This window comes from Peromyscus leucopus, chromosome 18 (genome assembly GCF_004664715.2).
Source record: "Peromyscus leucopus breed LL Stock chromosome 18, UCI_PerLeu_2.1, whole genome shotgun sequence".
In the NCBI taxonomy this organism is placed as follows: domain Eukaryota; kingdom Metazoa; phylum Chordata; class Mammalia; order Rodentia; family Cricetidae; genus Peromyscus; species Peromyscus leucopus.
Window position 1 is genome coordinate 2197832 of NC_051078.1, and position 25719 is coordinate 2223550.

General features: G+C 50.2%; 2 protein-coding genes across 3 annotated transcripts; one reads left to right on the plus strand and one right to left on the minus strand.

The window, feature by feature from the left end:
- Positions 1-1739: 1739 nt before the first annotated feature.
- Positions 1740-3710, plus strand: Spryd4 (SPRY domain containing 4). Its single transcript, XM_028855435.2, has 2 exons — positions 1740-1851; positions 2208-3710. The coding sequence occupies exons 1-2, from the start codon at positions 1767-1769 to the stop codon at positions 2744-2746; spliced, it is 624 nt and encodes a 207-aa protein (XP_028711268.1). The 5' UTR covers positions 1740-1766; the 3' UTR covers positions 2747-3710.
- Positions 3680-24801, minus strand: Gls2 (glutaminase 2). Of its 2 annotated transcripts, none has more exons than XM_028855433.2 (18): positions 24347-24799; positions 15504-15603; positions 15001-15122; positions 14356-14485; positions 13585-13664; positions 12817-12980; positions 12565-12623; positions 10489-10521; positions 10185-10243; positions 9600-9666; positions 9448-9498; positions 9089-9265; positions 6687-6818; positions 6186-6278; positions 5957-6018; positions 4798-4874; positions 4476-4539; positions 3680-4349 (listed from the first exon to the last, which is right to left on the minus strand). In XM_028855433.2, the coding sequence occupies exons 1-18, from the start codon at positions 24529-24531 to the stop codon at positions 4193-4195; spliced, it is 1812 nt and encodes a 603-aa protein (XP_028711266.1). In that variant the 5' UTR covers positions 24532-24799; the 3' UTR covers positions 3680-4192. The 2 variants fall into 2 exon arrangements, with proteins under 2 accessions (XP_028711266.1, XP_028711267.1); XM_028855434.2 differs by having other exon boundaries at positions 4193-4349; positions 24103-24801.
- Between the last annotated feature and the right edge of the window lie 918 nt (positions 24802-25719).

Sequence of the window (25719 nt, forward strand, 5' to 3'; positions counted from 1 at the left end):
AGACAGAAAGAGGTGGCGAGGGAAGGAGAGGGGAGGGGAGGAAAAAGCAGGCGTGTCTTAAGTGACTGCGAAGGCTGTGCGTGCTTCAGCTCTCCGGAGATCCTGGTCTGAAACAGTTCTCTCCTCACTCACTACCCAAACCCAAAGCATGAGCAGAGCAGGGCAGGGCTTCTCCGGAGGAAATTCTCTCAACACTTTTGCTCCTGGGTTTAAAAGTCAACACACCAGGACCAGCGACTGGAGGACCTTGGTGAGCAAGCGTGAGCGAGCGAGGCGACGGGCGGGCGGAGTGACCCGGGGGTCGTGCAGCAGAAGCGGAGAAGGGGACACAGGGAGGGACCCACGTAGCTTCGTGGCTTCGTGGCCAACCCTCCTGCCCTGTGCCTGTGCGCCCAGAGCTAGTCCACCACCGATGCATTCCTCTGCCGAGCTTCCTGCCCCTCGGGTAACCTCTCTCCCCCTGGGCCACTCCTGGAGGTGAGGTTACCCTTTCCCCGTTTTTTATTCCTGTGGGCGCACACCTCAAAGTGTTCAAAGCAGTTTGTAATTAGAAAAAAAGCCAACCGACTGCACCTCTCCCGTTAAGCGGATGGAAAGGCTGGGCGGGACTGAACCCTGGTGGACAGAATCAGTCACTGCACTCAAAAAAAAAAAACCCTCCGGTGAGCACAAGCCCTGTTGTTCGTCCCAGCACTCGGGAGATAGGGACAGCCAGACCCTGTCTCAAATAATAATAATAATAATAATAATAATAATAATAATAATAATAATAATAATAATAATAATAATAATAATAATAATAATAAACAATAATAATTAGCATAACCTGGCAAAAGGGAAATTGAGGCAGGAGGATATGAAGTTTGAGGCCAGCAAAGGCTTCATAGCAAGACTCTGTCACGAGAAAGAGAAAAGATCAAAAAACAGTCATCATGCTGGGCGGTGGTGGCGCACGCCTTTAATCCCAGCACTCGGGAGGCGGAGGCAGGCGGATCTCTGTGAGTTCGAGGCCAGCCTGGTCTCCAAAGCGAGTGCCAGGAAAGGCGCAAAGCTACACTGAGAAACCCTGTCTCGAAAAACCAAAAACCAAACAATCATCATGTATGTAGACACATTCTGTTTACAAAGAATGCTGAGGCTCTGGGAAACAGGTTTAAGCTATTGTTATTATTATTTTTTATTATATGTGGGGGGGGGGGGAGGTTCGAGACGGCGTCCCACAGTGGAGTCCCGGCTGTCCTGGAACTCAGGATGCAGAACCCGTCTGGCGTAGAACGCACAGAGACCCGCCGGAGTCTGCCTCCCCGGGTGCTGGGATCAAAGGCGTGCGCCACACTACCCTGGCTTGAACCATTTAAATATATATATCTACTTTATTCTGCCAGGCACGGTGGCAGGGCCCCGTATTTAACGCCAGCACTCGGGAGGCAGAGGCCGGCGGGTTTCCGCGAGATCGAGGCCAGCCTGGTCTGCAGAGGGCAGGCAGGGCTAGAGGACGCCTCGCATCCAAGCAAACACAGGGCAGACCCCGGCTACAGAGTCTGTCTGGAGGTCCTCCTTAGCTGCGGGGCGACCCACGCGCCGCTGCACACGGGAAACCAAGCCGCCGACCCAGGCAGGCGAGCAATCCCACCCGGGCGCGCTCCAGCGACCCCGGGCCCGGCGGACGCAGGCGCGGCGCGCGTCACGTGCCCCGGGCGCCGCGCAGCCATTGGTCGGCCTCCCCGCCGGGGGGCGGGGCGTGCCCGGTGCCGCTGCGGCTGAAGATGGCGCTGCCCTTTGCACGCCGCTGCAGCTGGCCCCGCTGGGGAGCCAAGCCGTGGGGACTCCCTGCCGGGGGAGCCCGGAGAGGTAGGGTTGTTTCTTTCCGCTCCTTCGCTCCAAAGTAGTTAACGCCTTGTCCCCAGAGCGCGCCCGGGGAGCCCCACCCACCCCTCGTTTCTCCTGCCCGGTCTGCAGCCTTGGCATAGCAAGATTCCAAACTCGGGGCGTCGATCTGTGGCTCCCCCCACCCCCTACTCCCCACCCCGCCGTGATTTGCGGCTCCCCGGGGCTGCTATGCTAAAGCGACAGGTCTGATCTTTCCCTCTTAACATTGGGCTTTTCCCATCATCATCGCCTGACCGCTTCAGATCAAAACCAGCCCTAATCTGTCACTACTTTTTTGGTTTTTTTTCTTTTCTTTTTCCCCTTGGCTCTGCCCTCAGGCATCAGTTTCAAACTGGAAGAAAAAACCGCGCACAGCAGCCTGGCGCTCTTCAGGAATGACACGGCTGTCAAATACGGCATGGTGGGGTTGGAACCCACCAAGGTGGCCCTGAACGTGGAGCGCTTCCGGGAGTGGGCAGTGGTGCTCGCGGACACCACCGTCACCAGTGGCAGACACTACTGGGAGGTCACGGTGAAGCGCTCCCAGCAGTTCCGGATAGGAGTGGCCGATGTGGACATGTCCCGGGACAGCTGCGTCGGCGCTGATGATCGCTCCTGGGTGTTCTCCTATGCCCAGCGCAAGTGGCACAGCATGTTGGCCAACGAGAGAGCCCCGATTGAGGGCATTGGGCAGCCAGAGAAAGTGGGGCTGCTGCTGGACTACGAGGCGAAGAAGCTAAGCCTGGTGGACGTGAGTCAGGTCTTTGTGATCCACACACTACAGACAGATTTCCGGGGCCCGGTGACGCCCGCTTTTGCCCTTTGGGACGGAGAGCTGCTAACACACTCAGGACTTGAAGTGCCCAAGGGCCTCTAATGTGGCCATTACCTAAGTCTCTGAATCATGCTTAGGGTCAGCTTTCTGTTCAAAGGGTCTAAAGCTGTTTTACATTGTCGCAAGCAACCGGTAGCTCCCCCAGTCCAGTTGGGATCCTTTGTGCAATATTTTAGTCACCTGCTCTGTGAAAGCAGGTATACAGCCAGACTTTGCCCCCCACATAACTGCCCGTTTCCTGGAGCATCGGGTGAATTTTCTCCTCGGGTTGCTTCCTTGGGTCCCAGGTGTCTTAGACTGTTCAGTCCTGGGGTCCTGTCTTTTAGCCACTACCTCTCCTTCCCTTACCCACATGTAACTTGTTTTGGGGGTTCACCAGATTCTCCAGAGTAAATGCTTTCTACCTCTGGCTGGAGGAGTGGTGGCCTTTTCTCCGATGCACCTCCGATTCTTGGGTTCTGGCTCCGTCCATGCTGTACTGACCCAGTAGGTCAGCACCACGGACGTCAGCCCTACACAGATGCAGCTATCCGCACTCTGAGTCCATCCCTCCCCTGCACCCCTCTGATACCCAGCCGGTTTATCATAACCATTGTGCCAGTTACAGCTGTGACCAAAGGTGGAGAGACACCAGAGGATCTGCAGGGCTGTCGTGCCAGAAACTCTTGTCTTTGAGAAGTTCCGTCTACATGTCTGCCGCAGGTGGAAGCTTCAGGGAAGAGAGGGGAGTTTTACATAACCCATTTTGGAGCCTGGTCAGACCCAAAACATCCATCCCCCTTGGCCACAGGAGATACTTAATCAAAGCAGTATTTGAGGTTGAGGAAAACCTGGTGGAATAGATGAGTATGTATGCGGACTATGTATTGTTTGGACTTCGTCTGACCCTGTGGGACTGTAATTCTATTATCAGTGATGGTGATGAAATTGGATATCCTTAGGGGAGAAAAAGAATGACTGGATTTAGAAAAAAAATTCATGTAATTAAATTTATTTGAACACAAAATACTTTCTCTGTCTATAAAATTGCTGTCAGCAGTGGCAGAACGTCCCGCTGAGGGGACAGATCTCTGCAGACTTCTAAAGCCAGGCGCTCCGGCTCCCACTCACGTCTCTTACTCTGTGGCAGGTACATATGCATGGTGACTAGATTCTCTCCAAGGAAGTCTCTTGTTCTCAAGATGACTTCTTCAGAGAGGAAAAGGAGACCTGTGTAAAGACCTGGGCTACTTTTGAGTGGATGGAACCATTAAGCTATACCTTGAGGTCTCTGTGGATTGCGACTGCAGGCGTTCACTGAGGCTGTGCTGTGTGCTGTTTACTGAGGGGATGGGTGTTACGATTCTCACAGAAAACCATGGCCCCTGTCACCAAACGGCTGTGTCGATCCCCACGGAAGCAGCTTCCCACAGTGTTTTTGGTGGCTGTGCGTTAAATGTATGGCCAGCTCATGCTTTTTCTTGAGCAGGGTCTGCCTCCGGCCTGTGCTCACACCATGCTTTCTAAGTTCTCTTTGGACATGGTTTCAGCTGCTGCCTCGGCCTGAGTTTCGGAGAGCATGTAGGAGTCATGGTAGTCTTGAAGTAGCTTGACCACCTCCAGGTGGTTGAACTGTATGGCATCATCCAGAGGAATGTTGCCCCACCTGTGAGGAACAAGGATCACGGTCAGGCCGGGAAGACACGAGAATACCATAGTTCCACGTATATGCATGGTGGCTGCAGGGCGGTGGGGAGGTTGGGTCACCCTCCTTCCCTGCGATCCTACTCGCCTGTCCTTGACGAAGGGATTCACTTTGCAAGCCTCGATCAGAAACTTGACAACTTCAATGTGTCCTAGGAATAGGATAGAGGGGAAATGAGAGAGTACACAGGTAGGTCCTGAACCGTTGGGTGTCGACCCTCGGCAGCTTGAGTCTGTGCCAAGAGGGGAGGAGAAAAGTCCTTGACATTCCCTCCTTGCCGGCACCTAGTTACAACCTGTCAGCTGTAGGGCCTGTGGACAAAACTGGGATCTCACACGCATGATAGGGCGCACCCCGTGGAAGAGAAGGGACCTCACAGGCTGCGGTTCCTCTTTAACCCTCGAAATACCTTCAGCTGCCGCAACGTGCAGGGCTGTGCGGGAGTCGTAATCTTTCTGCTCCATATCCATGGCTGACAAAGCAAACCTAAGGGAGTGGAAAGCAGCTTGCGTTACCCACGTCAGGCTAGAATCACTGGAGAGCCTTCTGAAGTCGGGCCAGACTGGATGGCGTCCCCACTTCCAAGGCCTGTGCCTGTCATACCCAAGTCAGTCACGGTGCCGGCCATGAGTGAAGTTCTTACCTCACCACAGGCATTTTTATTTTTATTTATTTATTTAATTTTTTTTTGGGGTTTTTCCAGACAGGGTTTCTCTGTGTAGCTTTGCGCCTTTCCTGGAACTCGCTTTGGAGACCAGGCTGGCCTCGAACTCACAGAGATCCGCCTGGCTCTGCCTCTCGAGTGCTGGGATTAAAGGCATGCGCCAACACCGCCCAGCTGGCACTTTGATTTTAAAACAACAAACAAAACCTAAGGCTGGAGAGATGGCTTAGCAAAGTGCTTGTCAGGCGAGCGTGAGGAACTGAGACCTGAGTTTGATTCACACAACCCACATTAAAAAAAAAAATCAGGCATGGTACCACATGCCTGTAATCCTAGACTGGGTGGGAAGCCGAGACAGGGAAGTCCTGGGGCTCGATGTGCTGGTGAGCTCAAGGCCAGTACGAGACTCTGTCTCAAAAAGCAAGGTGGATGGCCCCTGAGGAATGATACCTGAAGTTGTCCTCTGGCTGCCACATGTACACATACCCACAAATGTGCAGCTGCACAAACAGGCACATGTACACAGATCACACACACACACACACACACACACACACACACGGACACACACACACACACGGACATGGACACGGACATACGGACACAAACAGGCATTACTCATTAAAATTGCAATGTGTCAGGCTGGAGAGATGGCTGAGAGGTTAAGAGCACTGACTGCTCTTCCAGAGGTCCTGAGTTCAATTCCCAGCAACCACATGGTGGCTCACAACCATCTGTAATGAGACCTGGTGCCCTCTTCAAAATAAAAATAAAGGAAAAAAAATTGCAATGTGTCCGTTGTAACCCTAAAACTGAAGCATTTATCAGTTTGTTATGTTGTGTCCTCATAAGATGTCTGACCCAGAGTATTTTTATCACATTTATTTAGTCACAGAAGAGTTACCTTCGAAGAGCTGAGACATCTCCACTATATGCAGCAAATAACAGGTTCACCACGGTCTTGTTCTGAAACGCAGAGCGAACCCACCTGGGGTTAATTCTAGCTTTGAATCCACCCGCGCCCAGCTCAACCCATGACCCTCCTCCATGGATGGTTCACCAGGGACACGGCTGAAGTGTTTTGGGATGTTTCATTCTGAAATATCCGTTAGGCTACCTGGGGTTTCCCTTACCCGGACTTCTCCTCCTTCTCGTCGTGGGTCTAACTTCCGAGTACAGTGCCTCAGGTTGTCGTAGTTGTGGAAGTTAAAGAGAGACACCAGCTTCTAGAATTAGAAGCCAAAGGATTCGTTTACGTATCTCTTGCCCTTTCTAGGAGCTCAAAATTGCTTTAACTATAGTGACTACCATTAATTTATTCTTTTTTGTTTTTCGAGACAGGGTTTCTCTGTGTAGCTTTGTGCCTTTCCTGGAACTCACTCTGTAGACCAGGCTGGCCTTGAACTCACAGAGATCCACCAGCCTCTGCCTCCCGAATACTGGGATTCTGGGGTTGAAGGCGTGTGCCACTATGCCCGGCTCATTGATTTATTCTTTTTTTTTTTTTTTTCTGGAGCTGAGGGCCGAACCCAGGGCCTTGCACTTGCTAGGCAAGCGCTCTACCACTGAGCTAAATCCCCAACTCATTGATTCATTCTTAAACCGTATGAAGTACTGTGCACAGAGCATCTTACCTGGCAGAAGTTGATACCCCTCTGGCTGTTGCCCAGCTTGTCTAACGGAGGTGACAGACACATCATCCCCATGACATTGGGTACAACCAGGAGGATGGCTCCTGACACGGCTGATTTGGCCGGCAGACCCACCTGAGGGACAAGGGGGCAGGTCTAAGTGACGGCGCAGACAAGGCTACCCCACCTCAACGTTTCAGCTTCTTAATTTGCCCCGACCACTGTCTTCTCCTACCTCATGAATTAATACAACTAGGGGATGCTTGCTAAGACAGGAACAGCCCGCTGCTGGGTGCCGTGCTCAATCGAGGAAATGCTCCCCAGCCCTCCCTTCAAAAAGAGATTTCACTGGATTTTCCATATGTGAGTGTGTGTGTGTGTGTGTGCACCGCACGTGTGTGCACCGCACGTGTGCCTGGGGCCCGGGGAGGCCAGAAGAGGCCAAGGGGTTCCCTGGAACTAGAAATGCTCTTCAACACCCCGCCATTTCTCCAGCCCCAGGAAACGGTCTCTCATTCGACTTTTATTCTCGTGGTGGAAGAGAGACAGGAAATGAACAGGGGCTTATAAGCTGGCGTATCAGGCAGAGGGGCTTCCTGAGCAAGTCTAGCATCCTGAGTTTGAGCCCCAGAATCCACAAAGGTGGACAGAGAGAAAAAAAACTCCACAAAGTTGTCCTCTGACCTCCACACATGCACCGTCATGCTTACACATATACCAACGATAAATACATTTTTAAAATTTAAAAATGGGCACAACCCATAGAACCATAGAGGCTATATATATAGCATGGAGGTCCCTAGGACGACTGTGGCTTATAATAAATTTCAGTTTTACTCAATTATTGAAAAAAAAAATAGCCAAATGAATGGAAACACATGAACTATGAACCAAAGGCTGAGGGGCCCCCAACTGGATCAGGCCCTCTGAATAGGTGAGACAGTTGATTGGCTTGATCAGTTTGGGAGGCATCTAGGCAGTGGGACCAAGTCCTGTGCTCATTGCATGAGTTGGCTGTTTGAAACCTGGAGCTTATGCAGGGACACTTGGCTCAGTCTGGGAGGAAGGGACTGGACCTGCCTGGACTGAGTCTACCAGGTTGATCGCAGTCCTTGGGAGAGGACTTGTCCTGGAGGAGGTGGGAATGGAGGGTGGGCTGGGGGTAAGGGGAGGGCGTGGGAGGGGGGAGAATAGGGGAACCCATGGCTGATATGTAGAACTGAATGGTATTGTAAAATAATATATATATATAAAAGAAAAAAAATTTAAAAATGGGACCTGGGGACTGGAGAGGTGGCTCAGTGGTTAAGAGCACTGGCTGCTCTTCCAGAAGACCGGGGTTCGGTTCTCAACACCGGCATGGCCGTTTACAACTGTCTGTAACTCCAGTTCCAGAAGATCCTACCGCCCTCTCCTGGCCTGTGTGAACACTGTACGCACACGGCACACAGACACACGTGCAGGCAAAACACCCAGACACATAACTTAGAAATAAATTTAAAAAAACATTTTCTTTTTGAGACAGGGTTTCTCCATGTAACTCTGGCTGTCCTGGAACTTACTCTGTAGTCAGGCTAGCCTTGAACTCACAAAGATCCACCTGCATCTGCCTCCCAAGTACTGGGATTTAAAAAATAATAATAATAAAATATTTAAAAAGGGGGGGGGTATCTGGATAGGAGGCTCAGTAATTAAGAGCCTGCACTGTTCTTGCAAAGAACCCATGTTGGTTTCCAATCACCAAAACTGGCAGGCTCACAACCACCTGAAACTCCAGCTTGGGCATGGGGTTGGGGGTAGGGGTGAGGGTGGGGGGGTGGATCCAATACTCCTAGTCTCAGTGGGCACCTGTACTCACCTGTACATACTCCCTCATAATGAAAATAAATCTTCAAAAACAGATAAAATAATTATAGCAAACACGGAAAAGAAAAGGACTAGGGTGCTCTGAACAGAGGTAGAGGAGGCAGTTTTGTTTGTGTACAGAGATCAGAAACACCTCCAGAGCCTGGGGATGCAGGTCAGTGGTACAGCACTTGCCCAGCACGGGTAAGACCTAGGTTTGATTCCCCGATGCCAAATCAAACAAGAAACAAGTGCAGCTGTGGAAGTGCATGACTGGAGTTCCAGTACTTGAGAGGTCGAGGCAGGAGGATCACTGTGAGTCTGAGGCTACAAACAAATCAACCACGCATCTCCTTGGAAGTGATGTCTAAGATGGGAGTCAGCCACGTAAAGGGTCTACATCTCTGAGGAATGGGATGGACTTGGCAAACTCTCCTCGGGACTCTTAGCGTGTTTGCCCGGGTAGATGCTTGGGAAGGGGGCAGGAGTGAGCTTCACCCCGTCCTCTGTTCTTGGCGCTGGGGTGGTGGCAGGCGGACAGCCAAGCTGGGAGCACTCACGTGGAAGGCAAACTGGCCAGAGAAGTCGTACATGCCGCAGGAATGCATGAGGCTGAGGGTGTTCCGCACGGCTTCAGCGCTCAGGACGCTCTCGCCTGTGATGGGGCAGATGCCACCATTGGCAAGAGTGGCCGCCATGACGCTGCCTGATTCGCAGGTGACCTCCACGGAGCACAGCTATGGAGACAGCAGGGGTCAAAGGGCAGGGTGGGCGCGAACGCAGTCATGAAGAGTGATGTTCTTCACATCTAGAGCTTTCAACGCGTCTCACGGGGCAGCCAGAGAGGCACGTCTACCCTGTAACCCAGAGAGAGAGGGCAGTCTGTCCTGTCCGCTTGGCCCTGGGAGTGTCTGCATACCTGGAAATAGAGGTCGAGGGCAGCCATCATGTCCACTCCCTTGGGGAAACACTGGAAGGAAGAACAGTCTCGTAATTCACATGCCAGAGTCACACACGGTCTCCAGCCCTCGACCCCTGACCTGGCGGCACAATTCCCAGGGACCCAGTTACCTTCTTCTCCTTGAGGTAATAGCCGATGGCGTAATTCCGATCTCCAGTTTCCTTCTCTGACTGGAATCTGAAGCAAACACCACATTTAGCGCTTGACGTTTAAGAGGTGGGTGGAGGGAGAAGGGGGAAACGTCCTTCCCCGGATACGGAACTCTACTCCCTCTGTCAGACTGAATCGGTCCCTTTAGAACACCTCGCAGAGTATCAGTGGGAACGTCTGAACCTGGGCAAACACTCGGTGTAGCTTTGTGGTAAAATGTAAACAGACCCAAACCAAACCCACCCAAAGCTGTCTAGCCGTCCAGTCTAGGGAATCTGGCAAGGCTTTTGGCTCTGAGAGTCTTGACTTGGGCTTAGGCACCAACCGCCACACCCCCTTTCTCATTACATGCAAATCAGAAATGGGCCGCTATTTCTCCAAGGAAGTGTCAATGAAGAGGCTCAGAGGAAGCTGGGAGGCTGAAATTCCCCTTGAGTTCCTTCTTAAGATGATATCTATTCCCTTCCCCCCCTTTACCTCCCCAGCAAGCATACACATATACAACAGTACAGTTGTATTCAGTACAGTCCTCTAAGCAGCCTTACGTGGCATTGCTGAACCCCATGAATTCATTCCCAGCCATCTTGTTCAGATACTGCAGCACCTGGAGCAGAAGAAGGGCAAGACAGACGCCTTTTGACTACAGAGCCCTAGAAAACACAGCTCAGGCCAGCAGGCCACTCGGAACCTCTCAGTCCTATTCCCAGCTTTACCCAGGGGAGCAGGGTTCCCCGCCTCTCTGGAGTTACTGCTTCTATGATATGTTGGCTTAAGCCAGGCACGGGAGAGGGCTGTGGAAGACAGCAGGGCATGTGAAAGGCAGCAAGAAGATGAGCGCAAGGGACTTACAAAGTCAAACTTCTCTGCTTTGTTACAATCCATCTGCAGAGAAAGTGAGAGAAAGCGATCAGTGTTCCGGCCTCGATGCATGGGAGACGGAGGACCACAAGGGCGTGGTGCAGCTGACAGGCTCGGCTAGCCTCACTCCTGGGGACGGTGCGTTTTACAGTGTCTCTGGCCTGTTCTGAGACAGGCCTGGGTCGTCCAGGCCGGGCTGTGAGTTAGTGTGGCCCTCCCTGTCTGTGTTCCTGTAGTCCCTGAGCAGCTGGTGTTACAGGCACGGGATCCTTCTTGTTTAAACAGCCGAGACCTCTCTTCCTGCGGGTATATATATGTCTAGTAACAGAGAAAACCAAACTACTAACCAGTTTGGTGATGCGTGCCTATAATCCCAGCACTTGGGAGGTTGAGGCAGGAGAATTACTGAAAGATTTCAAGGGCAGCTCGGGACATTGAGAGATCTTGTCTCAAAATTTTTTTTTTTTTTAATTATCAAGGAATGAGGATTCAGATAACCTCACTGCATCCGTTGGCCTCACCCCTCCCCAGCCTCACTCCTACTTTTCAGCTTCAATCTTAAGTCCTCATCCCTGTCTCCAGTTCTGTCCCTAAGTTCCACCCCATCCCTGATTACTACTATCCACTCTATGTATGTATGTATGTATGTATGTATGTATGTATGTATGTATGTATGTATGTATGTATTCGGAGCTGAGGACCGAACCCAGGGCCTCACGCTTGCTAGTCAAGTGCCCTACCACTGAGCTAAGTCCCCAACACCCATTTTATTTATTTTTTAGTAAAGGTCTCATGTATCCCAGACTAGCCTTAAACTTCTGATCTTTCCAACCGTACTCCCCAGGTTCTGGCATTACAGACATTGGAACCATAGTACAACTTCCTTTTTTGTTTGTTTGTTTTGGGGGTTGGTGTTTGTTTGTTTGTTTGTTTGAGGCAGGGTTTCTCCGTGTAGCCTAGGCTGGCCTGGAACTCAGAGATCCGCCTGCCTCTGCCTCCTGAGTGCTGGGATTAAAAGTGTGCACCACCACTGCCTGGCTCACACTCACGTTCTTTATACCCCGTTTTCTAGTCTTGCTCTAGCCTATCCCCGATTCCCATACCCTCTGTGACAGAAATGGGCTGTGTCTGTTGACTATTCGATCGCGTTGATAAATGATTTTTCTTTAATACCGGAACTGAAGCTAGGACCTCAGGTATGCTGGTCAAATGCTCTGCCACTGAGCTACATCCTCCAGTTATATTGTTAAAAGAAACAGAAACAACTTCATCAGTGCCGGAGACTGAGCCCAGGGTCTCCACAGAGGGCGGGGCCGATGTTCTGCCAAGGCACTTGCTTCATTCCCCGCTCCGAACCTAAAGTTTAGAGTGAGGCAGGTGAGGCAGATCCCAAAGAGAGGCCGGCAGACAGAACGTCACAGACCAGCGGGACACACTGGCCTTAGTCCCCTCCCCCAGATCCACTGCTTCCGACATAAGTCAACACTGCAGGGACTCTGACACCTGAGTTCCCGAGGGGGAGGGTTCCCAACACCACCTTCCCCAGGAGGGGCTGTGATTGGCCCCGTGGTGTGGCTGCCCACACTGCTCCCAGGTTCTTGCTCAAGTCCTGAGAGACCTGCAGCTGATGGGCCCGTCTGACACCCATGCTCAAGGCCAACTCACAGGTCCAGGTGACGTGAATAGCTGCCCTGGACTGGCCATTCACCCTTTTCTCGGCATGCCTCTCACCCAGGGGCGGCCAATCAATGCCTGATGGTGCTGTCCTCCCCTTGCCTTTGGCCTTTGCCTCTCGGTCCTGGGCAGGGGTCACGACCCGCTCACTCCTGTCAGGAGCTCTGAGCTGCAGAGTTGTAGGTGGGGGCGGGGAGGGTGTGGGATAGCTCTCACTCACATCCATAGCTTATAACACACGGCTTCCTGTTGTATTTTTTCCATGCCTCTTATTAACCCTCAAAGGACTGGGCACCCCACGAGTCTCCCTAGAGAGACGAGCAGGTGCAGGGGTGCAGGAATAAGGGGGGCTGAGAGAACGTCAGTTTTCAGAAGGCGAGAATGGGCACTGACCTTGATCAAGGAGCTGACGACAATGGCGCCGGCATTGACCATGGGGTTGTGGGGGATTCCTGGGGAAACACAAACCAGGGTCTTGTCAGTCACTCACGGGAGCTCACTTAACATCGTTCCCAATCCAAAGCTAAGCGGCGCTGGGTCTGGTTCCTACCTGGATGGGAGAAAAGGCAAAGAAAGAAAGAAGGGAGGAGGTGGGGTGCAGGGCTAAGGAAAAGGCAGGTAAGCGTGAGCCCTGGAGATGCTCACCTTCCTCGTTGAGGGAGAGCTTGTTATAGCGCAGACCACTGGGTTCCTTGCCCACAAACTTGTGGACGTAGTCAGTGCCTAAGGTGCTCACGGAGATGGCGTAAGTGAGGGGCTTGACACAAGACTGTAGGCAGAAAGGGATCTTCGTGTGGCCCACAGAGTGCCTGGAGACAGAGGTGCCATAAAAGGGGTTTGGGCTTTGTTCTGCACCCGCGCCCTACACCCGCTTCCTGCTCCCGCGCCCCGCGTCCTGCACCCGCGCCCACTCCCTGCGCCCTGCACCCGCGCCCTGCGCCCTGCGCCCGCGCCCTGCACCTGCGCCCTGCATCCGCGCCCGCACCCTGCACCTGCGCCCTTCAGCAACTTCCTCTCACCCAGCAGCTCTTTTTGTTTGCTTTAATTTTTATTTATGTGCATTGATGTTTGACCTGCATGTATATCTGTGTGAGAGTGTTGGATACCCTGGAACTGGAGTTACAGACAGTTGTGAGCTGCCATGTGGGTGCTGGAACTTGAACCCGGGTCCTCTGGAAGAGCAGCCAGTGCTCTTAACCACTGAGCCACCTCTCCAGCCACCTTGTTTGTTTGTTTGTTTTTTTGAGGCAGGGTTTCTCTACGGCGCCCTAGCAGTCCAGCGCCCTAGCAGTCCTGGAAGTTGCTCTATAGACCAGGCTGGCCTTGAACTCAGAGATCCTCCTACTTCTGTCTCCCGAGTGTGGGGGGCTTAAAGGCGTGCACCACCAAGCCAGGAATCACCCCGTATCTTACCGCTGACCATCCACAGTGCACAGGGAAACGCCCCAAAGGTCTGGGTTTGACTTGGCCAGGTGAGGGATGTAGGCTGCTACCTGGACATGAACAGGCAGAGAAAGGGGGGACAGGTGAATATGGAGACCAATACAGCTGTACTCAGGGTCAGAAACTTTGGTAGAAGCTAAAATTCTGTCACCTACATGGCAGATGGGTTCCCTTCTGTGTACTCCTTCCAGAAACACCCAAGCCTTTAGTCCCTGGCAACCTTACCTCTCTGTAGTCCTAACCCTGGAGGGATAGAACATTTAAAATAATAATAATAATAATGACGGGGTTGGGGATTTAGCTCAGCAGTAGAGCAATTGCTTAGCAAGTACAAGGCCCTGGGTTCTGTCCTCAGCTGGGGGTGGGGGGAGGCATTTCTAGGGCTGGGTTTTCAGGTTCAGTCCCTGTAACTCTCCTTGAAGGCTCGATTGAATATCTTTACTTTGAGACAGGGTCTCCCTATGAAACCCAAGTTGACCTCAAACTTCTGATCCTGCCTTAACCTCCCGAGAGTCGAGATCATAGGCCTGTGCCACCAAGCCTGGCTTCTGCCATCCATGTCCACAAACACCTAAGATCTTGCCACTCACTTTTAAGAGTCACATGGAGAACCACATGGAACCCTGTCCTTATTTCTGGAGGCTCTGCTTCTCATCCTCTATCACTGAATCCCCAGCCCCAAGGAGTCTCTGTATCTGGCCCAGAGCCCTCACGCCCCACCCCCATTTCCCTGGCCCTCACTTTGCCTCCAGTGAGCTCTTTGGCATCCTCAAATATGCGATCCACGTGGCCCGTGAACTCCTCGAAATCAGGAATGACAAACTTCTTTCGGAATGCCTGAGTCAGGAGCACAATGTTGCTGCTCACACACCTGGATCCCAGATACGAGTGTGTTAGGGGCTGGAGAGGCACAGCTGGGACAGGAGCCGTGGGAGTTGGGGATAAAGAAGGTCATGAGTGTTCATTTGGTTTTGGACTAACAGCTGTGTGACTTTTGGCATGTCATTTTAATCTCACGAGGCTTAAATTTCCTAACCTCCAAAATGAGAGGCTCTAAAGACACAGGAAGATATCCCAAGACATGATGAGAAAAATATTAAAATCAAAATAAGCATAGCATATGGCTTTAGTGTTGAGAGGTCCTAATATATACAGCCATAAATGTATGTGAACACACAGGACATTTTCTAGAACACACTATCTGTTAATGTCTACGTTTGGGAAAGGGGCTAGGACTGGGTAGAGAAGAAAATATTATTTTTCACAATGAGTATGTATTGCTTGTATAATAAATAAAACAAAATGAGGGGTTGAACTGTTTAATTCCCAAGACTCTTCCTCCTACAGAACAGTTCTGGGGGCAATGCTCATTTCTGGGGTTCTCACTTTCGGAAGAGATCTCGGTCCAAGAGGCCACCACTGCTGGACTCTTGGACCATGCGCTGCATCTTGCTCATGCAGTCCTGGAGCCGTGGGTCTGACGTCTGCAGTCCAGTGGCCTTCAGGGCCTTTGGGGGAAAAGAAGAGGCCTGGTAAGGTCAGCCAAGGACAGCAATCTATGCCTCAATCTTTCCCAATAGATACTCAGATCACTCAACCTTAATTACTCCAACGGGCAGAACAAATGGGTTTGGGTACTAAGCAAAGAGGGACTGGACCAGCTTTAAAGGTCAACAAGTCTCTTGACACTTTCCACGAAAGGTGTTATCTTCTGGACTTCGGGGAAGGATGACGACGTTGTCTCTCTGGCCCAGGCAGCCATCATCCCTCTGTGTTTTCTGTCCTCACGTAACAACCCATTAGCTGCCCCGCACTGTCAACCAGCCTTTTCCCGTGTTCCAGAGACTCTAAGGAATCAGGGTTTTCTGAACAGGCAGACAGCCACTTACAGTAGTGAACTTGTGGATGGGGATTCGTTCCTGTCCCTCAGCAATGGTGTAGAAGAGCAGGTCACCAAGTCGAGGCAGCATGCCGCTGTTTGACTCGCCACTGTTTGGGGGAAGAGGCAGGAAGCAGGCGCCTGAGGATGCTCCCTCTCCTCCTCCCGGAACTTGGATCTGTCATCCTGGGCTCCTCCTCTGAGCCATCTGACAGTCTGTAATCCTAACTTTCACCTCTAGCCTAAGATCTTGTAAATCTTACTCTCTAGCTTTTTTTTTTTTTTAAAGAGACTCTGAACTTTCGGACCTTTATTTCAAGCTGCCTTCTAGATAACTTCACTTCTAGGTGTCCCATACATACTGAAAACTGAACACATCCAGCGTGAGCTGTCTCCTCTTGTGTGTTTCTCATGAGCGTTGGTCCATGAATACCCACCTGGATGCCACGCTGAAACACAGAATTATTTTGATTGTTCCCACACTCTGTCTGGATTGAGCTGGTCACTAACACTGGATGACTCCATCTTCACATTTTCTCTCAAATCCACCCTCTTTTCTCCTGTACAGCATAGTGTCCTGGAAAGAGTTCTACTTTGCTCCCTACTTGCTATCTGACTTAGGTAGCTCATTTGCTATTGCTAACCTGCTTCTCCTTATCCATGGAATAAGGGTAGAAAGGTCTACTTGACATGGATAGGCGGTGTGAGCCTTAGGGCCATACTCCATGCTAAACTCTGATATAAAGTAAGCCGATCGTCAGCTTCCTGCCTGCAGTGTGCCACCGTATTCCTCTGCCACCCACGCCAGCCGCTGTTCTGAAATTCAGCATTTCTCCACTCAAAATCCTAAAGCCAGGCAGGGTAGTGCATGGCTGCAGCCTTTAATCCCAGCACTCGGGAGGCAGAGGCAGGGGGAATCCCTGAGTTGAAGTTGTAGGCCAGCCTGGTCTACAGAGCAAGTTCCAGGACAGCCACGGTTACACAGAGAAAACTTGTCTCGAAAAAACCAAAAATCCTGTGGTACAGCTGGGTGAGGTGGCACATTCCTGTAATCCTAAAACTTGGCACGTAGAAGCAGGAGGATCAGGAGTTCATGGTCATCCTCAGCTGCAAAGTGAGTCTGAAGCCAGCCTGAACTACCCCCGAGACCACGAGAAAAACAAGAGTTTGAGAATGTCTCAGCAGTAAAGAGCACCCATTATTCTGGCAGAAGGTCTGAGTTCCCTTCCCAGCACTCATGTTGGGTAGGCAGCTCACAATTGCCTGTACTTTCAGGGCATCAGATACCTTCTTCTGGCCTTCATGGGCAACCCTCCCCAATAAATAGAAATAAAAATAAATATTAAAACAAAAACCTCAGTGCCAGCCAGGCATGGTGGCATGTGCCTTTAATCCCAGCACTTGAGAGGCAGAGGCAGGGGCATGGGCATCTCTGTGAGTTCAAGGCCAGCCTGGTCTACAGAGCAGTTTCAGAACAGCTGAGGCTATACAGAGAAATCCTGTCTCAAAAACAAAACGAAACCCTCAGTGCCTACAGATTAAATTCCTTTTATCCCTTTCTCTTCTTCTTCTTCACAGTACAAATACTTTAATAGCTCTAAGTCATCCGTGGGCCAAGTACTGAATAGTCAGGACCTAGCTGCCAGCTCAGCCTCAGAGCCTTCCTGACTCCAGTAGAATGTGCATATCGCTCTGTGCACACTGCCTTTCAGACTGCAGATGTTGGGATGCTGGGGTGGCATCCATAAATTCTCCGTGCACCCGCCTGTACTGTCCTTATAAGCCAATTCTGCTCAGTACGCTGGTGACCCTGGACAGTCTATGGGTGGCACTCAACTGTGTTCATGATGATGGCAATCTGGTGGACAGTGTTTTGGGTTTCTTTTCTTTGTTGGGGCAGGATTTTGAGATGGGGTCTTGTGGTGTAGCCTGGCTGGCCCTAAACACATGATCATCTCTGCCTCCCAAGTGCTGGAATTACAAGCATGATAATGAATAACCATGGCTAGCTCCTTTATTATTATTCTCATAATTTCACACATATATAATGTATTTTTATCAAACCTATCCCCATTTCCTCTAATCCCCCCCCACACACACACACTCTCATGTCTGGGTAGTTCTCAATTCTTAGCATGGCATCTACCACTCTTTAAAGTTATACCCATTTCCCAATTCTTTATCATTCTTCCCTATGGCGGTTATGCTAAGTAACTCCATACCCCAATTATGACTTCCTTAGTGGGACAGACATGATGAGGCTTTGTAGCCTTTGCTTATACTATAACCCTTCAGGACCTTCTTCTTCAACTGGCTCTCAAGGTGCAGGCCAAATGTAACCAACCGGGCGGCTGCTGTCTTAAATCTCCAGATATTGTGGATGCTGCTAGTATGTCTCACACACATCCTAATGAATGTCAGGTGACTCAACCCATGCCACTGTTGGGTCCCTGTGCTTGGCACATCTTTCTCTCCCTAGACTGAGCAAAGTGTCTAAAACACATGGACCTACAATAATAATGACCAACCTACATGACTAGGAAGGCCCTTAGACCCCAAAGTTCATGCCTATAAAACTCCTAAACCACCTAAAGCAGTGGTTCTCAACCTGTGGGTCACAACCCCCTCTCTTTCACAGAGTTCGCCAAGACCATTGGAAAACACTGATATTCAGAAGCTAGAAAGATCTCCCCTGTTCATGGGTCTGTAGGATTAACAGTAAAAATGGCAATCTTACTAAAAACAATCTACAGATTCAATACAATCCCCATCAAAATTCCAACACAATTCTTCACAGACCTTGAAAGAACAATACTCAACTTCATATGGAAAGGCAGAAATCCCAGGCTAGCCAAAAGAATCCTGTACAATAAAACAACTTGTGGAGGCATCACCATCCCTGATTTCAAGCTGTACTACAGAGCTATAGTAATTAAAAACAGCTTGGTATTGGCATAAAAAACAGACAGGTTGATCAATGTAATTGAATCAAAGACCCAGACATAAATCCTCACACCCATGGACACCTGATTTTTGATAAAGAAACCAGAAATATACAATGGAAAACACTCTTCAATCAGTTGCTGGTCTAACTGGGTGTCTGCATGTAGAAGATTGCAAACAGATCCATATCTGTCACCCTGCACAAAACTCAAGTCCAAGTGAATCAAAGACCTCAACACAAATCCAGATACACTGAACCTGACTGAAGAAAAAGTGGGAAACAGCCTTGAATGCATTGGCACAGGAGACAATTTCCTGAACAGAACACCAATAATGTAGGCACTAAGATCGACAATTAATAAATGGTACCTCATGAAACTGAAAAGCTTCTGTAAGGCAAAGGACACCATCAACAGGACAAAATGGCAGCCCACAGAATGGGAAAAGATTTCCACCAACTCCACATCTGACAGAGGGCTGATATCCAAAATACATAAAGAACTCAAGAAACTAGACATGGACAATCCAAATAATCAAATTAAAAAATGGGATAAGATCTAAGCAGAATTCTCAACAGAGGAATCTCAAATGGCTGAGAAACGCTTACACAAATGTTCAACATCCTTAGCCATCAGGGAAATGCAAATCAAAATGACTTTGAAATTCCATCTTACACCTGTCAGAATGGCTAAGATCAAAAACACAAGTGGCAGCTCGTGCTGGAGAGGATGTAGAGCAAGGGGAACACTCCTCCATTGCTGGCGGGAGTGCAAACTTGTACAGCCACTATGGAAATCAATATGGTAGTTCCTCAGAAAATCAGGAGTCAATCTACTTAAGACTCTGCTATATCACTCCTGGGCACATATCCAAAGGACACTCCATCCTACCAGAAGGACACTTGCTCAACTATGTTCATAGCAGCTTTATTCATAATAGCCCAAAACTGAAAGCAACCTAGATGTCCCTCAGTTGAAGAATGGATAAGGAAAATGTGGTACATACACACAATGGAATATTACAGAGCTGTTAAAAAATATGAGATCATGAAATTTTCAGCCAAATGGATGGAACGAGAAAAAAAAATCATCCTGAGTGAAGTAACCCAGACCCAGAAAGACAAACACAGTATGCACTCACTTATAAGTGAATATTAGCTGTAAAGGATAACCATGCTACAATCCACAGACCCAGAAAAGCTAATTAATAAGAAGAGCCAAAAGGGGTCATGGATCTCCCTGGGAAGGGGAAATGGAATAGATTTTGTGGGTGGACTGGGGACAAGTTGGGGACGGGAACAGGAGAGATCAGGTGTTGGGAGGAGACTTGAGGTAGAAACCTAATGCAATGGAAACTCCCTAGAATCTATGAGAGTGGCCCTAGTGAAGACTCCTAGTAATGGGGGGTACGGAGCCTAAACCAAGCATCTTCTGTAACAGGCAAGGCTTCCGGTGGAGGGCTGGGACATCAACACAGCCACAGAACCTTCTTCGTCTACAGTTAGTCCTGCCTGCAAGATGTGGTAAAGGTGGCACAGAACTTGTACTAGTGACCAGCACATGACTGGTCCAACCTGAGACCCAAGCCAGGAGAGGGAGCCCATGCCTGACACTGCCTCGATGGCCAGGAACCGGGGGCTGGACAACCAGGATTAGAACCAAACACAACTGGAAAAAAAAGTCAATGAAATGCTTCCTAATGATATTCTGCTATACTCGAAGACCATCATCATCATCAGAGGCTTCATCCAGAAAGTAATAAGAGCAGATGCAGAGACCCACGGCCAAACATTAAGTGGAGCTCAGGGATCCCTGAGGAAGGGGGAGGGGGAAGGATTGTAGGAGCCAGAGGGGTCAAGGATATTGCAAGAAAACCCACAGAATCAACTAACCAGGCCCATAGGGGCTCACAGAGACTCAAATGACAATCAGGGAGTCTGAGCTAGGTCCTCTGCATATATGTTATGGTTGTGTATCTTGGTCTTCTTGTGGGACTCCTCACAGTGGAGTGGGGGCTGTCTCTGACTCTTCTGCCTCCTTTCGGGACCCTTTTCTTCCTACTAGGTTGCCCCTTCCAGCCTTAATGAGGGGAGGTGCCTAGTCTTATTATAACCTGACATGCCGTCTTTGGTTGATACCCCTGGAAGGCCTGCCCTTTTCTGAAGGGAAAGGAGGAGGAGCTGATATGGGGGAGAGAAGAGGTGATGGGTAGGAACTGGAAAAAGAGGGGGGTGGTGAGGGGAAACTATGGTTGGGATATAATATATGAGAGAAGAATAGATAGATAGATAGATAGATAGATAGATAGATAGATAGATAGATAAGGAAAATGCAGATATTTACATTATGATTCATAACAGTAGCAAAATTATAGTTATGGAGTAGTAATGAAAATAATTTTGTGGTTGGGGTCTCTACAACATGAGGAACTGTATTAAAGGAAGGTTCCTAATAATAACTGTATTATTAGGAAGTTGAGAACCATTGATCTAAAGACTTCTTGGTCTTCAAAAATTCTCCTATTAATGTTATCATACTTAGAAACCCTTTGGTTTTCTTTTTTCTTTTCTTGGTTTTTTGAGACAGTGTTTCTCTATGTAGCCCTGGCTGTCCTAGAACTCACTTTGTAAGCCAGGTTGGCCTCGAACTCAGGGATCCACCTGCCTCTGCCTTCTGAGTGCTGGAATTAAAAGCATGCTCCACCATGCCCAGCTCAAAAATAGACTAATGACTTAAGCCCAGCACTCTGTAAGCAGAGGCAGGTGGATCTCTGTGAGTTTGAGGCCAGCCTGGTCTACAGAGCGAGATCCAGGACAGTTAAGGTTACACAGAGAAACCCTGTCTTGAAAAACCAAAAAAGAAAAAGAAAAAGAAAAAGAAAGATAAGGAAAAAACCTAAAAGGAAAAGGAAAAAAAAAAAAAAAACTACTTTTGTTTTCTTGTGTGGTGCTAGGGGTCAAACTTGGAGCCTTAGGCATGCCAGACAATGTCCTACCACTGAGCTCCATTCCTAGCGCAGTGGAAATATTGTATCGGATTGTGTCCAAACAGGACAACTAGTTAAGATCCAGATCCTTTAAAGCTCTTTTGCTCAACAAGCCTACTTCCAGAAATATATCCTTCAGATGTACAAAGTAACATAGTCTCAGATGCCCACTGCATTGTCGGAAGACTTGTCCAGTAAGGAGGAGCCTATCCTCATAATCCCAAAGCTTTTGGGAGGCAGAGGCAGGAGGATCAAGGAAGGTTCCAGGCCAAGTACGTCTACATAGGAAGTTCCAGGCCGGGCAACGCTACTTCGGGAACCCTGTCTCAAAACAAATCAAAAAGAGGTATGCATAACTGGAGGTGGAGGCAAGTTCAAGGTCTCCTACATAAAGAGTTTGAGGCCAGCTTAGGCTATAAGAGACTGTTTCAAAAAAACTGGGTCCTCCACAGAGGACCCAGGTTCAAACCATCACCCATATGACAGCTCACAACTGTCTGTAACTCCAGGTCCAGGGGATCTGACATCCTCTTCTGGCCTCCCAGGGCACAAGGCAAACAAGCAGTTCACAGCTACACACCTACAGGCCAAATGTCTATACACAGAAACATAAAACTTTAAAAAGCCATTTAAAACACTGAATATAGGGTGAGCAAGACAGGTGGGCAGAAAAAAGTGCTTGTCATGCAACCTTGGACATCTGAGTTTGACACATGAAACCCCAGAAGCCACATAAAGGGAGAAGGAAGAACCAACTCCACAGCTACCCACTGACCACGTGAGCACGTGGTACTCATACAATACAATAATTAAAAATCAATTAATAAAAAATAAGCATAGGGGTGGAGAGATGGCTCAGAGGTTAAGAGCACCGACTGCTCTTCCAGAGGTCCTGAGTTCAATTCCCAGCAACCACATGGTGGCTCACAACCATCTGTAATGAGATCTGGCACCCTCTTCTGTATAGATAACAAATAAATAAACAAATAATTCTTTAAAAAAATAAATAAACATAAATGGAAAATATAGCTTACCAAAGAATATGAATATTATAATTCTACATTTGTTAAATTATATGCACATATATATATAAGCTATATATAGATATATCACAGTATTAACTATCTCTAACTAATACTGGGATCTTTCTCTTTCTTTTTTTTCTGTTTTTTTTTTTTTAATTGGTTTTTCGAGACAGGGTTTCTCTGTCTTTGATGCCTGTCCTGGAACTCACTCTGTAGACCAGGATGGCCTTGAATTCACAGAGATCTGCCTGCCTCTGCCTCCTGAGTGCTGGGACTAGTTATACATTACCACACTCAGCCTGGTGCCCTGAGAGGGCAGAAAAACCCAGATCCCCTGGAACTAGAGTTATGGGTAGTTGTTAACCACTCTGTGGGTGCTGGGAACTGAGCCTGGGCCCTTTTCAAGAGCTCCAGAGCTTATCAAGTGCTCCAGATATGAAGAGCTGGCTATGTGGTTAAGAGTACTCATTCTTGCAGAGGCCTTGGGTTCAATTCCTACCACCTACATGGTGACTCACATCTGTAACTCCATTTCCAGGGGATCCAACACCTTCCTCTGACCTTTCAGTAGGTACCAGGCATGAATGCAGTACACAGACACATGTGTAAAGCAAAACACCCATATACATAAAATAAAAATTTTAAAAAAAGTAACTTCATAAAGCCAGGTGGTAGAGCTGGGTTTTAATCCCAGCACTGGGAAGCAGAGATAGGTGGATCTCTGAGTTCGAGGCCAGCCTGGCCTACAGAGCTAGTACCAGGACAGCCAGGGCTTCACAGAGAAACTTTGTCTCAAAAACAACATTGTTTTAGCCACCATGCCCAGTGCTAGATATTTTATTTTTAAATGTTTTTAAAAGATTTATTTTATGCATATGAATGCACACAGGCGAAAGCCTGGGAGTTACATGTGGTTGTGAGCCATCATGCGGGTGCTGGAAATCAAACCCAGGTCCTCTGCCAGAGTAACAAATACTCTAAATGAGTGGGCCACCTCTCAAGCCCTAAACTAAGTATTTTAAAGTAATCTGAATTACAAAGTATTTCCTCTTTGCTGCCTGCCCTCCTTTACCTTCCAAACACAGAAACCCCTCTGCCTCATGGTGTCACACTCCCAGAGCCCATCACTCTCCAATACTGTCCACCCCGCTGCCTGGACAGTGTGGTGACGGCGGCGGTCGACTTCCTGGGTTAAAGATGGGCCGGAAGGAGAAAACTCTTCAGTTCAGGGAGACTGAGCAACGGAAGAGCTCTGACTCTGGTTTGGAAAATCTGTGTCTCACGGAATAGTCACCACATTCAACGACCAAGTTGGAAACTTGGTACGAGTGTTTTGCCTGCATGTAAGACAATGAACGGCTAAGCTCTGCTACAAAAACACGCCGGACACATACGCACTTGCGTGCGCATCAGCAATGACTCGCACCACACATTCCCCACTGACGACACGCAGGAACAAGAACCACCACACAGACAGACCCAAGTGCACCTGAACCTGGGGCAGGAAGCTGTTCCATACCCACGACCTTCCCTAAAACACCAGGACCAGAGGAGGAAGAGGGGATGCGGATGGGCAGGTGTGCCCTGGGCCCTGCCCTCGGACACTGGCACCAAGCAACACTGCGCGCCCATCTGCGTTCCCAATTAAGTACGCACCTTGGACAGGCATCATCATCTCGAAGACCGACCTGCCCAAACGCCCTCCCGGGCGGACGGCACCTGGCCGCCCGAGCGTGGCGGACCCAAAGCCCCACATCTAAAGGAAAAGGCATCGCAGGCTAGTGAGCTCGGAGAGGAGAGGAGAGGCGCTCGCCGGGGAAGGGCACTCCCGGGGAGCGAGCGAGAGCCACAGCGGGAGTGGGAGCCAGCCTGTCCCCTGCCCCTGTCCCGCGAGCCTTACTGATCGGTGGCGTGCTGCGGCTGGTGGCTGTGCGGCGTCCCCCTGCCCTGCGCCGCGGCCTCACTGAAGTGGTACCGGACGCCCCCGCCCAGGAGCGGGCCCCGGTTCGGGTGACCCCAGCCTCCCCGCCGGCGGTGGCTGCCGGCGCGGCTCAGCGCGTTCTGCAGAGCCCTCATGGAGCGCATGCCCCCGGCGCGCCACCCGCTCTGCCCGGGCGCTCCAGACGTGCAAGCGGCGGCGAGGAGGGAGGGGCAGAAGAGTGGCGGGCGAGCCTAGGAGTCGGGGAACAGTCCGGCGGCGGCGAGCCCAGCCTGCGAGGTAAAGGGCCGGCTGGGTGGGTGGAGGTGGGGCCGGGGGAGGGGCCAGCCCCGGGGCGACCGGGACCCTGCAGGTGCACCCATAGCCCCTTGACTGCCTCCAGATGCGAGCACCGCGGGCACGGGTGAGAGCCGCTGCCAGCGGCTGGGTGGGGAGAGGGCGGGACCTGGAGTCCAGATGGACAGGGCCCACGACCAATCATCGAGGGAGAGGGACCCTGGGAGGCGGGGAGCGGCGCGGCAGCGGTGGAAGCCAGGTCCCTGCGCCCGCGGACTCCCGGGCACGTCACTGCGGGGGTGGCGGGGAGAGCATCCTGGCTCTGCGCAGCTGGAGTTGGAGGAGACGCGGCTGGGCTGGGAACGATGGGATTCTCTGGTGCAGATGAAAATGCTGCTCGAGAGGGAAGGATGGGAGAGAGCGGGACGCAGGAGCCGTCTAGGGACCGTCGAGGTTCGAAGGCCGGAACGCGCTGTGCGGGCTGCGGGCTCAAAGCGTCCCCCCCCAGTCACGGACGCGCGCGGGCGGTGAGTGGAGAGCATCCCCGCACAGGGACAGCCGCGCTTCAGTGCGAGCCGTTAGGGTGCCGGGTTCTTAGCGTTACCTCCCTCCAGTTTATTTGGTTGGTGGCCGTGGAAGACTTAAGTTCTTTCTGTAAAGTTCGTGCGTAAAAATAAGCCAGTGAGGGTGGGAGGAGGGAGGACAGGGGAATCCGTGGTTGATATGTAAAACGAATAGAAAGATCTCTTAATAAAAATAAATAAATAAGCCAGTGAACGCGAAGGCCTTTTGTGGTGGTGTTGTTGTGTTAGAGACGGGGTCTTGTGATATATAGCCCGTGTTGCCTTAGCACTCAATTTGTAGCCAGGGTTGGCCTCGAACTCCGGGCAAACCTTCTGCCTCAGGTGCTCAAATGCTGGGATTACAAGTGTATGCAACACCCCCCCCACCCCACCCCCACACACACAGAAAACAAATAAGCAAAGAAACACACAACATTATATAAGTGCTCCTCCAATTTTTTATTTTTTTATTTTTTTATTTTTGAGACTGGGTCT